Consider the following 12,763-nt stretch of genomic DNA (forward strand, 5'->3'; position numbering starts at 1 on the left):
CCAGTTCACTGGAACAATTCCAGACTCTAAAGAGCTTCGGAAGATGATAACTGGGGCATCCACCTCTCTGGAGCTTCTTTCAAAACTCTGAGATGTTTCCTCATTCCTTTCAACACATCAGCTGAAAGGACTCCCCATGCACCCAATCCATTAATATAGATGGCAAAGAGGAATGGTACTGATACTGCTCCCTGGGAAATGCTGAGTCTGAAAGATAACCATTCACCACACTTTCTGTCAAAAAAAAATTGTACCCATGCTGCTACTGTTCTTTCAATCCCATGGGCTTATTAGGTAAATATTACCTAAAGGAAGGAGCAAAAGTTGGATGTGGAAGAACACTTACATAGTTGGGCATTGCAGCTGGGGGATCTGGTACAATGTTTAACTTGCTTCACCTCCAGCCAACCAGGTGGCTTTGAGATTAATTTGCTGATTTGGAAAAACACCCCAATGTGAATAAGTGCTGGGCTATTGGGAGTGGTGAGGAGTGGCCAGGGATGTGCTGACTGATCCTTGAGCTCTCACCTTCCATCTGCAGCAGGCAGCCTGCAGAAGAAATGTTTTGTTAATTCTGACTTTGGTGGTTTAAGGAAAAATGAGCTCCGGGAGGCACAGTGGCACAGCTGGTAGAGCCGCTGCCTCACAGCTCCAGAGAGCTGGGTGCAGTCCTGACCTCGGGTGCTATCTTTGTGGAGTTTGCATGTTCTCTCTGTGACTGCGTGGGTTTCCTCCAGGTGCTCCAGTTTCCTCCCAAAGACGTGGATTGGTAGGTTCATTGTTCACTGTAAATTATCCCTAGTGTGAGGGTGAATGGTGGAATCTGGGGGAGTTGATGGGAATGTAGGGAGAATAAAATGGGTTAAGATATCTTTATTAGTCACATGTACATTGAAACACACAGTGAAATGCATCTTTGTGTCGAGTGTTCTGGGGGTCAGCCCACAAGTGTTGCCACGCTTCCGGTGCCAACATAGCATGCCCACAACTTCCTAACCTGTACATCTTTAGAATATGGGAGGAAACCCACACAGACATGGGGAGAACATACAAACTTCTTACAGACAGTGGCTGGATTTGAACCAGGGTCGCTGGCGCTGTAAAGTGTTACGCTAACCGCTACACTATTATGCCTGCCCTAGGGTGGGATTATTGTAAAAATAGGTGGTTGATGGTCAGCACAGGCTCGGCAGGCTGAGAGTGGATCTTTCTATGACTGACGTAGCCCAGTTCATTGTTAGTGTGTCTGCCTGGCCTGAGGTTGATCAGTCAGTACACTGACTCGTCCTTTCTTTACAGAGCAGGGATGCTGGTGGTAAGACCCTAATCATGCTGGACGAACAGGGAGGTGAGTGCACTGCTCCTCGTACTAAACATTGATGTGGCCCCTGGGAGGGAGATGGTCCCTCTAGAGAAGGTGATGAGCAAGGTGGGCAGGAGGTAACAGCAGCCTGGCCAGTGCAGTGGCAGCCCCCAGGAAGCTTCCATTGGGCAGTGGGACTGATGTGGGTAGATTGGGGGGGTACATGCTTGTTTTCCAACCTTCTGAGAAAGAGCAGAATGTGCCCCTTGATAGGATCATAAGATGCATGGGCAATTCCTGATAGATGAGAGGCGAGTATCAGACTGCATTAGGAGGGTGGGAGGCTCTCTCCTACTGTGTTCATACAGGTGCAAACAAGTGGGCAGGAGCTGGGCAGCCACACAATACCTGAGCTATGACAGTGTGCTGTCTTTTGTTTAGAACAACTGAAGCGCATTGACGAGGGGTTGGATCAGATCAACCAGGACATGAAGGAAGCAGAGAAAAACCTGACTGACCTCAGCAAGTGTTGTGGCCTGTGTGTGTGTCCCTGCAGCAGGTATGTGTTCTGTACACCTCCAGAGAATAGCTCCAGCCAGCCCCGTCTCAACTGTTCTTAGGATGTTACTGCAAGCAAGTCACTGCTGTTATGTAGAAAGCCCAGCAGCCACATCCACACCAAGTTCCTACAAACAGGCTGACTACAGAATCTACTTTTAACAAAAACAAAGTGCAGGTCAGGAAACAGTTAATGTTCAGGTCCATAACCCTGCATCAGACTTGAGAAAGAGGGAAAGCAAGTTGGTTTTCAGCAAGGGAGAAGGTGAGGGAGGGAGGGATGGATAGAACCAAGGGATTATCTCGGTGAGGCCAGGTGAGTTAATGCAGCTAGTCTCTTTCTCTACACCTCCTTTCCATATTGGTATGATCTAAAGGCACTCCACTTCTGTGTACAGAGGCCCAACCAGTTCCCCTCAACCAATACTCGTTCACCTAACATGTGTCACTTTAATTCCCCATCCCACTCTCACTCTGACCTATTAGTCTGTGGCCTCCTTCACTGAAGCCCAATCCTAGCTCGAGGAAGAACACCTCACCTTCTGGCTGGGCAGGACCTGATATTGAATTCTCCAACTTAAGATAACTTGCCCTTTCTGTCTGTATCAGAACTGGCCATTTCTGACCATCATTACCTTGGCTCAGTTTTTCTTGTCCATTGTGTAGTTTGACCTGCTGGGCATGTTCCACATTGTTACTTTTAACAACACTTTACACAGGCAAGGAACCTCAATGTGTCTGTAACCACACCTGTTAACCCATTTGGTCTCATCTTATCACAGGTATGCCCTTTGTTCTACCCATCACTTCCCCACCTTCTCTCCTACTGAAAACTTGCTTGTTTTCTCCCTTTCCAAGTTCTAATGAAGGTGGGGGGGGGGTGTCAGATCTGAAATGTTAACTGTTTCTCTTTCCCCAGATGCTGCCTTACCTACTGAGTGTTTCCAGCATTTTCTACTTTTATTTCAGTTTTCCAGCATCTGCAGTTGTTTGATTTTTCTATTTTTAATAATGTTGGGAGGTAATTATTGGCCAGAGTAAGGGATACTCTTGAGTGAAATGATGCAGTGGGGTCCTGCCCATCCACCCATAAGGACAATCCTTTAAGCCCTTGGTTTAACTTTGCATGCCTGTGACAGTACAGCACTTGTGCTGTGCTGCACAGGGAGTACAGCCTTGTCTCCAGAGTGTGACAGAGTTCTGATTTAGAAGTTGAGGACAGCACTAAGGCTCAGCCGACAAAATGCACCAGGCTGCCCCATTTGTCCACACACGACACTGGTTGATGCCATTTAAACAACGTCCCACCATTGGAATAAGCCAGAAGGGCATCAAGCAGTTTGATACAGATTGTGTTTTAGTGGGTTTATAACACTACTGTTGGAACAGTGTAGGGAGGGGTTTACAGGCTGTCCTCGGGTAATGAATGGGTTCCAGTTTTACAGATGTCCATAAGTCGATTTTGTCCGAAAGTCAGTAACTACACAAGAATCCTTTGATATGGTGATCGTGCCTCCACAGTATTGTAATGAATGGCATCAAAAGCACATAAGCCTGATAAAAGTGGGGAGACTAATCTAGTTCTGCCATTCACAGAAATAAATGTATGTACATATATCATACTTTTGAATTTAATATGGTGCTTGGGTGTGAATAAGTCAGGTGTTCATAACCTGGGGATGGCCTGTACTCTATCCAACCCATGCTGTACTTGCCAGTGGATTTGCTTCATGTCAGTTTTAATATGTAAGGTCGATGCAAATGTGACGCGGGGAAAAAACAACTTCAAGTGCTGGAGAGTGTGGTCAGTTGGAGCTCAGAGCGCAGCTGTGGCTAATGTGTGAGGAGCTGAGCACAAGGTGTGAGGATTGAGCTCTTGGGCGTGTTGTATGTCAGCACTAACCACTTTCTGCTGATCACCATTCAACTGCTCTCCAACGATCAGTCTTCTCAATGTTTTGCTCCCACTCTGCATTGACGAGCTAATCAAATCAAGCTGATGATGTTAATACAGTCAGAAGCTCCAGAGGAACTGTTTCCTATAACACTAGACTCCCCACTAACACTGCACTAAGAATGCCTTCTTTGAGTTCATTTTCTTGCTGTCTCTTTTACTCTTTCCTCACCCCTCCACCCGGCCTCCTTTGTTCTCTGTGCTTCATTCGATGGAGATTAACCCTAATGTAATCCTGAGTGGAAAGGGAGCCAGACAGTGATGTACACAGTGGATTCTGGCTTGGAAAACATGGACGATTTGGGATCAGCCTGTGCTATCCTCGGACTGAGTAGGTGATACATTTAACTGCACGCTGCATGAGCCTGTGTCTACCTGTTTGTTTGTGTAAGGCTTGCAATCCTGACCCTGTAAGCATTTCTGTAATGCCACTTACATCTTAGGGATGTCCCAAAGGCTTTGTGGACAATTAACTAGTTGTGTGTCAGACACGTGGAAGCACAGCAGTCTCCTGTAAACAGCAATACGATGCTCTAGGTTGAGGGTGAAGATTTAACAGAACATCAGACAGAACTTTTGCTCATCTTCAAGCAGTATCCACACCCACCTGAGGGAGCCAGGTGGCCTTGGCAGTGTGGGCATCACCTCAGTACAGAACCAGATGATGTGCTCAAGATGTGGAGGGAAGGGGGCACTGGTGGCAGGAAACACCAGCTATATCAATTACACCTGTAGCCAAGGTGAACGACTTCTCAAGACTGGAGAGGGGCTTGAAGCTGGGTGGAGATAGTGAAAAGCCAGTTAACATTGTTCATATCTTAGTCCCACAGTTGTGTACAAGTGTGGTACACAACTCTGGTCCAGTTTAATTCAGATTCAGTTAAGTGCAAGGTGTTGCATTTTGGGAAGACAAATCAGGATAGAACTTTCCCAGTAAATGGTACAGCTTTGGGGGGTGTTGTAGAACAGAGGGACCTAGGAATACAAGTACATGGTTCCCTGAAAGCGGAATCACAGGTAGACAAGGTGGTGAAAAAGGCTTTTGGCATGCTATCCTTCATCAGTTAGGGAATTGAATATAGAAACTAGGATGTTATGTTGCAGTTGTACAGGATGCTGCTGAGGCTGCATTTGGAATATTGTTCAATTTTGATCATTTCAGGAAAGATGCCATTAAACTAGAAAGAATGCAGAAAAGATTTACGAGGATGTTACTGGGACTCGAGGGACTGAGTTATAGAGAAGGATTGAACAGGCTAGGACTTTATTCATTGGAGCGTAGGAGAATGAGGGAGAATCTTATAGAGATGTATAAAATTATGAGGGGCATAGATAGGGTGAATGCGCACAGTCTCTTTCCCAGGGTTGAGGAATCAAGAACTAGGGGGCATAGGTTTAAGCTGAGAGGGGCAACTTTTTCACCCAGAGGGTGGTCAGTATATGGAATGAACTGCCAGTACATTAACAACATTTAAAAGGAACTTGGACAGGTACATGGATTGGAAACATTTAGAGGGATATGGATCAAACATGGGCAAATGGGATTAGCTTAGAGGGGCATGGACTAGTTGGGCCAAAGGGCCTGTTTCTGTGCTGTATGGCTCTGTGATGGAGAGTCAGATGCATGCTGGTAAGTGGGATTAGTATAGGTACTGGATGGTTGGCACAACATGGTGTGCTGAAGGGCCTGTTTTTGTTCTCTTTGACTAAAGACTATAAGATAATGGTTGATCATCTATCTCTAATCTTACTGCATGAAATTTCCCAGTACCTCGCCGGGTCTTCAGGGTGTATTCTCAAGAAGGAATGGAAGCAGTGTTATATATAGAGAGGCATCACTCACAATGTTGCTGTGTGGGCAACCTGCTGCTGTCTTTTGCTGGGGACTGGTAACACCTGCTCTAGTGTTGATGGACTGTGTACTGTGTAATTGCAGTTGGATGTGATGGGAGCTTGCAGCCTGGATCTGCACCAGGCTCCCAGCACTGCAGCTTGCAGCCCTGGTCAGGTACATCCATGTGAGAGTTCAGACTGGAGGACCATCAGTGCTCTGTGACGGGTGTACTCAAACATCACATTGCCTCTGGGTAGAATATTGCAAAGATTCATAACCTGAGGATCTGTCCTCATTTCATCCTTAAAACATTTCTGAATATTTCTTGGAAGAACTGACAGAAAAGGCAGGGTCAGAGTTTCCACATAGCACCCCTCCCCTGCCCCCCCTCCCCCCCCCTCAGGTCCCACTGGCTTAACTTTAACCAAGGATGCTGAGACAGCCCAAGACTTCACAAATAGGAGGTGAATTAAGCTTCCAGCTTTGCATATTCTGTGTCCGACAGAGGAGAGTACGTGTCTTCTACCCCACCTCACCCAATTCCCCTGCCTGCACTTTTGCAAAAACTTCATCCCATTCCTCTCCCTGGCAACAGTGGAGCTGTTTCCAGAGATGAAGCTTCCTGGTCCTGCCTTCAGCACCACCATCCATACCCAGGCCCTCCTCTTTCTCAGGGCCATTTAGAAGCCTTCCCGTTCAAAGACACCCTCTCCCTGACCACCACCCCCAGAACCCCAATCAAAAACCCCTCTCTGTTCAGACAGACCCCTATTCCCAACACTACCTCATAGTCATATCGGCACAAAAACAGGCCCATGCTGACTTCCTGCCCATCTACACCAGTTCCATTTGCCTGCATTAGGTCTGTATCCTTCTAAGACTTGCCTATTTAAGTACCTGTCCAAATGCCTCTTAAATGTAGTGATTGTATCTGATTCCACCACCTCCCCTGGCAGCGAGTTCCAGATATCAACTGTTGTGCTTTTTTTTTAAATGTTGCCTTCCTCTCACCTTAAACCAATGCTCTCTTGTTTTCTACTCCATGCCTCTCATAATCATATAATACTTGTATCAGGTCACCCCTCAGCCGCCTCCACTCCAGGGAAAACATGCCCAGCCTATCCAATCTCTCCCCACAACTAAAGTCCTCCAATCCAGACAACATCCTTGTTTTAAATTTTACAAAATTCCCTAGAGTTGGGGGGAGGTCCTGCTAAATCGGAAACTCCTTTATTCAAAAAGGGAGGGAAACAAAGCAGGAAACTGCAGGCCATTTAGCTTAGCACTTGTCATAGGGAAATGTCCAAAGCTGTTACAAAAGACATTCTAATGGCATGTAGATAAGTTCAAGGTAATCCAGCAGGGTCAACATGGTTTTGTTAAAGGGATGTCATATTTGACCAGTTTGTTGAAGTTGTTTAAAGTAATATTGTAGATAAATGGAAACTGGTGGATATTCCCAGATTTCCAGAGACATTTGATAAGGCGCCACATCAAAGATTTTATGGAAAGTAAAAGCTCAGCATGTGAGGTGACATAGTAGTGTACTACTGGGATTGGTGCTGGGACCTCAGCTTTTGACGATGTGTTTGAATGACTTGGATGAAGACAGTGAAGGTGTGGTTGCTAAATTTGTTGATGACACAAAGGTAGGAAAGTAAGTTGTGGAGAGGTCAAAATGAAACGACAAAGGGATATTGATGATATTGATTCATTTAAGGATTTGGCAGATGATTCTAGTGTGGGGAAACATGATTTTGGCAGGAAAGATAAAAACTATGTTATCTAAATGTTTGGGAGATGAGAGAGATCTGGTATCCTAGTGTATGATTTGCAAGAGATAGGTATGTGTGAACGGCAAGTAGTTGGGAAAATTTTTATTTATCGCTGGGGAATTGAATTGGGGAGATGCTTCAGTTCTTTAGGTGTGATCGCTCTCTGTCAAACACCCCATGAGGCATGTGTAACAAGCTTGTGAACCCCAGCAGTCTGTGGCCCCTGGGGAAGGAAATAAGTAATGGAGAGCTTTGGAAACTTTTCTGCTGGTTGTAATGTAGAGCAGTGGGGGAGAACAGCAGGAGTGGTTGGTGCTCTAACTGCTGCATGATCCATTCACATTGTCGTTGTTCTGTGAGGGGTAAGCAGGGAGACACTACTTGTGCTCAACACGTGAAATCAGACTTCCCTTTCCACAAACATTCTTGCCTTGGGACATCCCAACTCACTCCGCAGTAGTTTTTGAGTACAGTCACTCTTTCAATGTGGTCAGGGATGTTCTCCCTGCCCAGCTGACTGGATGGAAACACTCCGATCACAATGTGTTGTTGCTTGCTCTCTCTCAGGGTGAGAAATTTCGAGATGGGGGACAGGTACAAGAAAGCCTGGGCCAGCGATTCTGATGGAAACACAGGCAAAGTGGTCTCCAATCAGCCAAGCAAGTCACAGAACAGCCATGAGATGGCCAAGCAGAGTGGTGGAGGAGAAGCCTACATCAACAGGTAGGTTGGTCAGGAGCTCCATCAGAGTCCAAAACCATGGCAAAGGCCCCAGCAGCACATTCCCTGATCCCTCCAGTGCACACAACAAACATTCACTCAATAGGGTGAAGGAAGTAAGCCCTCTTCATCTCTCACTGCAGCAGAGAACTCGACGTTGTGTCCCTTCACCTTAACTCTCCATTTGTAAATGATGGGAATTGGCATTCACTGCCGAGTCTCCTTCACCAAGAGGAATGATGCAAGAACTCTGTTTTCCTCAGGATAACCAACGATTCACGAGAAGACGAGATGGAAGACAACCTGCAACAAGTGGGCAGTATCATTGGAAACTTGAAAAATATGGCCATTGACATGGGCAACGAGATAGAATCTCAGAACAAGAAGATCGACAACATTGCCGAGAAGGTATCTTTGTGTTTCTCCCCTTACAGTGCAGTGGCTTCAATAATGTAGGTCACACTGTCAGATCAAACCCAAGCTCCCCAAAATCCTGAGTATCATCCTGAGAGCAAGCTCAATGTTAGATAGCGAACAAAGTATTTCTGCTGACTGGGGCATTTGGTTAGATGGTGCAGTAGAATTACGGGGAAAAACAAACTGCTGGAGAAACTCAGTGAGTCAGACAGCATCTGTGGAGGGAAATGGACTGTCAACATTTTGGGTCGAGACCCTTCACCTGAAGATTCGCGGTTTCTACCTGAAACATCGACTGTCCATTTCCATCCTCGGATACTGCTCAACCCTCTGAGTTCCTCCAGTTGTTTGTTGCTCCAGATTCCAGCATCTGCAGTCTCTTATGGCTCTAGAATTGCGGCACTTTATGTAGACCAAGAGACCAGCCTGTTCTGGGCATGAACATAGACTGTTTTTATATGTCACTTTGTCTTGTTTCCATGAACACAAGCAAGTATTCTTGTTCACCAGAGAAACACTATCTTGGCAAAAAGAGGTTTTATTAATCGAGCAAACAATTCCCAGACTTGATTTCAACTCAAATGTGATTTAAAATGGACTTGATTTAAAATTATGCAGAGCTTCTTTAAATTTGGCTCTGCTTCCCCTTTCAATGGGAATTGGAGTAAGAGTATTCATATTGCTACAGAGAGTGAAAGTTACTCCAAAGTTGTGAAAAGTCCTGTTCAGAACTTGTGTTCTGTAAAAGGTGTGGCATCTCAGGAAGAATATATTGGTCTAGCTGGAGATGCAGTTTTGGTTCAGCAGACAGCAATAGATCTAAGAGGGTTGCATAGAATCACAGAATGGTTACAGCACAAGAGGCCACTCAGCCTTTTGAGTCCATACTGGCTGTAAGTGCAATCCAGCGAATCCCCCTCTCTATTCCCTCAAATCCTTTCCTGTCAGATATTTATCAAGCTTCCTTTCAAACACTACAATTAAATTTGCCTCCACTCCCCTTGGAAGTGCCTGAAATACTCGTCATCACTTTTGGTTCTTTTGTCATTGAGCTTTCATTCTTTGGCGCTTAGTTCTCGATCCCTCTGTCAAGGGGAACAGTTTCTCTTCAATTACTCTGTCCAAAATTTTAACTACGTCATTTGGATCTTTGCAATCACCCCCACTGTTCCCAGGAGAACATAGTACAGCAAACCCAGGCAACATCCTGATGAACTTCTGCACCCTCCAAAGCCTCCACATCCTTCCCGTAATGGGGCAACCAGAACTGCACAGAATATTCCAAGTGCAGCCTAACCAAAGTTTTATGCAACTGCAACATGACTTCCTATTATACTTAGTGCCCCAACTGAAGAAGGCAAGCATGCCATATACCTCCTTTACCACCCTATCTACTTGTATTGCCACTTTCAGGGAGCTAGGAACTCAGACCCCAAGATCCCTCTGTAAATCAATGCTGTTAAAGGTCTTGCCACTTTCCTGTAAACTTTCCCCTTATTTGACATCAAAGTGCAAGACCTCACATGTCCGGATTAAACTCCATCTGACATTTCTCTGCCCATATCTGCAATTTATCTTTATCCCACTGTATCCTTCGACAACCTTCACCAATTTTTGTGTCATCCGCAAGATTGCTTGTCAGCCAATCCACATTTTCATCCAAGTCATTTATGTACATCACAAACAACAGAGGTCACAGCACTGATCCCTGTGGAACACCACTGGTCACGGACCTCCAGCCAGAATAACTACCCTCTGCCTTCTGTGGACAAGCCGGTTTTTGAATCCTATCTACCAACTCACCATGGATCCTGTGCATCTTAATCTTCTGGATCAGCCTACTGTGAGGGACTTTGTCAAATATCTTACTAAATATCCCAACTTCTCCAATCTAACTATATCCATCACCCCTTTGAATTATTGTGGTACATCTACTCTCCAAACCCTTCACGTTTCCTAAACTGTGGTGCCTGGAACTAATGCTGCATTTAATGCTGCAGTCATGGCCAAACTATTGTTTTATAAAGGTTCATGATTTCCCTGCTCTCGCGCACGTGCCTCGATAAAGCCCTGGATCCCCTGGATGCTTTTATTGACCACTTTTTCAACCCGCACTGACACTTTCAACAATGCACCTACACCCCCAGATCTCTCTTAAAATTGTGTGTCCTTGTTTACATTGCCTGCTCTTATTCTTCCCACCAAAACATAGGTATCAGATGAATTTCTCAGCATTAAAATTCATGATACCTATCTGCCTATTCCACTATATTTCATTGAAGTCTATTATCCTCAAGGTGAGAGAAGATTTAAAGGGGACGTGAGGGGCAACTTTTTCACACAGGGTGGTGCCTATATGGAATAAGTTGCCAGAGGAAGCTGTAGGGGTGGGTACACTAACAACATTTAAAAGACATTTGGACAGGTACATGGATAGGAAGGGTTTAAAGGGATATGGGCCAAATGTAGGCAAATGGGACTAGCTCAGGAAGGCACCTTGGTTGGCATGGATGAGTTGGACCAAAGGGCCTGCTTCCATGCTGTATAACTCTGACTCAAATTCAGTACACCTCACCAGCTTCAGAGTCCCTTAATTCCCTCGAATCAGGGGTAATCTCATTGAGATGATCAGAGGATTTAACCACTGGAATTGGAGTAAACCATTTAGACAATGAATCTACCACAAAATTGAGATAGGTTGATCTGTGTCACAGTCTATAAATCACACTTATTCCTTAATAATAAAAAGAATTGGTCTTAGAGTTGTACATCACAGAAACAGGCCTTTGGCCCATCACATCCATGTAGCCCATTGTGCCCATCTACAATGATTCCATTTACCCACATTAGGTCCACAGCCTTCTAAGCCTTGGCAATTCAAGTACTTGTCTAGACACTCTACCTCCAGCACCACCTCAGGCAGTGCATTCCAGATTCCAACCACCCCCTAGGAAGGTCTGGATCCCCCAGATCCTCTCTAAACCTCTCACCTTAATCCTATCCCCTCTTGTCTTTGACACCTCCACCATAGGAAAAAGATTTGTTGTCTTCCCTACCTATCCCTCTCGTAATTGTGTATGCTTCCATCAAGTCACCCTCTATTTTCTCCACTCCAGGGCTCAGCTTCTCTAGCTTCTCCTTTTAACAAAAACGCTCCAATCCAGGCAACATCCTGGTGAATCTCCTCCATCCCCTCCAGTGCAAGCACATCCTTCCTGTAATGGGGCAACCAAAACTGCACACACTATGGGTGTGGCCTGAACATTGTTTTATAAGGTTGTAAATTTAAAATAGTTTAAGATTAATAGCTGACCTTCTTGCAAGTATGATGGACTCTCTTCACTCATACACCTGTGAGGATCTAGAACTTACTCCCCCAAAACCTTTTGATGCTAAGTGTTTAAAAAGTGAATGGAGATGTGTGAAGTGTTGCATTTGGGAAGGAAATACGAGGTGGAATGGAACAAAGGACACTATTGTAGAAGGAATGCAGGAGAAGAGGGATCTGGGAGTAATGGGTGTATAAGTCATTGATTGTAGCAGGGCAAGAAGAGGTTAATAAGGTGCTTCATTAAAAACAGTGCAGGCAATTTGTACTTGGGCTATATAAAGCATTGGCCAGGATCAACTGGAGTATGGTTTAATTCTAGTAGCCACATTAAAGGACAGATGTGATGTACTAGAGTTACAAGGAAAGATTGGAGAGGTGGGACTGTTTGCTTTAAAGAGGAGACTTAATGAGTAGAACTGTTGGGGTCAGACTAGAGGTCACTGGTACAAAATAAAGGGGAAGAACTGAGAGACATGAGGAAAAATTTCTCTGCAGTGTGTGGTTGAAATCTGGAGCATACTGCCTGCAGATGAGGAGGTTCCATCTTGGCCTTCAAGAGGGAATTGGAGATATGGTGAGGAAACATTTGAGATTACAGGGGTGGAACTGATGTGCCTCTGAGCTGGCATGCATATGATGGGATGATGGGCTGAATGGCTTCCTGCTATAACCATTCTATCGTTCTATGCATTATCAACTTAGATGTAATTGTAAACTTAGAACTGGTTGTAAACTTGCAAACAAAGTTTAAAAAAAGTACTGTTCCCATCCAATTTTACCTTGGTTAAGTTGGGTGCTGTCAGATTGGATTTCAAACTTGAGTGTGTCAATGTGTACAGTGAGCTTGTGCTGACTCTCTTGTTTTTAACAG

General features: G+C 45.0%; 1 protein-coding gene across 3 annotated transcripts in view; it reads left to right on the forward strand.

Annotated features, from left to right (window-relative positions):
• LOC127578905 (synaptosomal-associated protein 23-like) overlaps positions 1-12,763 on the forward strand; it is a 33,289-nt gene that overhangs the window by 19,293 nt on the left and 1,233 nt on the right. For all 3 annotated transcript variants that reach the window (XM_052031461.1, XM_052031475.1, XM_052031469.1), the window contains exons 4-7: positions 1,300-1,348; positions 1,745-1,862; positions 7,992-8,147; positions 8,408-8,552. In XM_052031461.1, coding sequence (XP_051887421.1) covers positions 1,300-1,348; positions 1,745-1,862; positions 7,992-8,147; positions 8,408-8,552 — 468 coding nt within the window. The remainder of the gene's footprint in view (positions 1-1,299; positions 1,349-1,744; positions 1,863-7,991; positions 8,148-8,407; positions 8,553-12,763) is intronic.

Source organism: Pristis pectinata, chromosome 1 (genome assembly GCF_009764475.1).
Source record: "Pristis pectinata isolate sPriPec2 chromosome 1, sPriPec2.1.pri, whole genome shotgun sequence".
NCBI lineage: Eukaryota > Metazoa > Chordata > Chondrichthyes > Rhinopristiformes > Pristidae > Pristis > Pristis pectinata.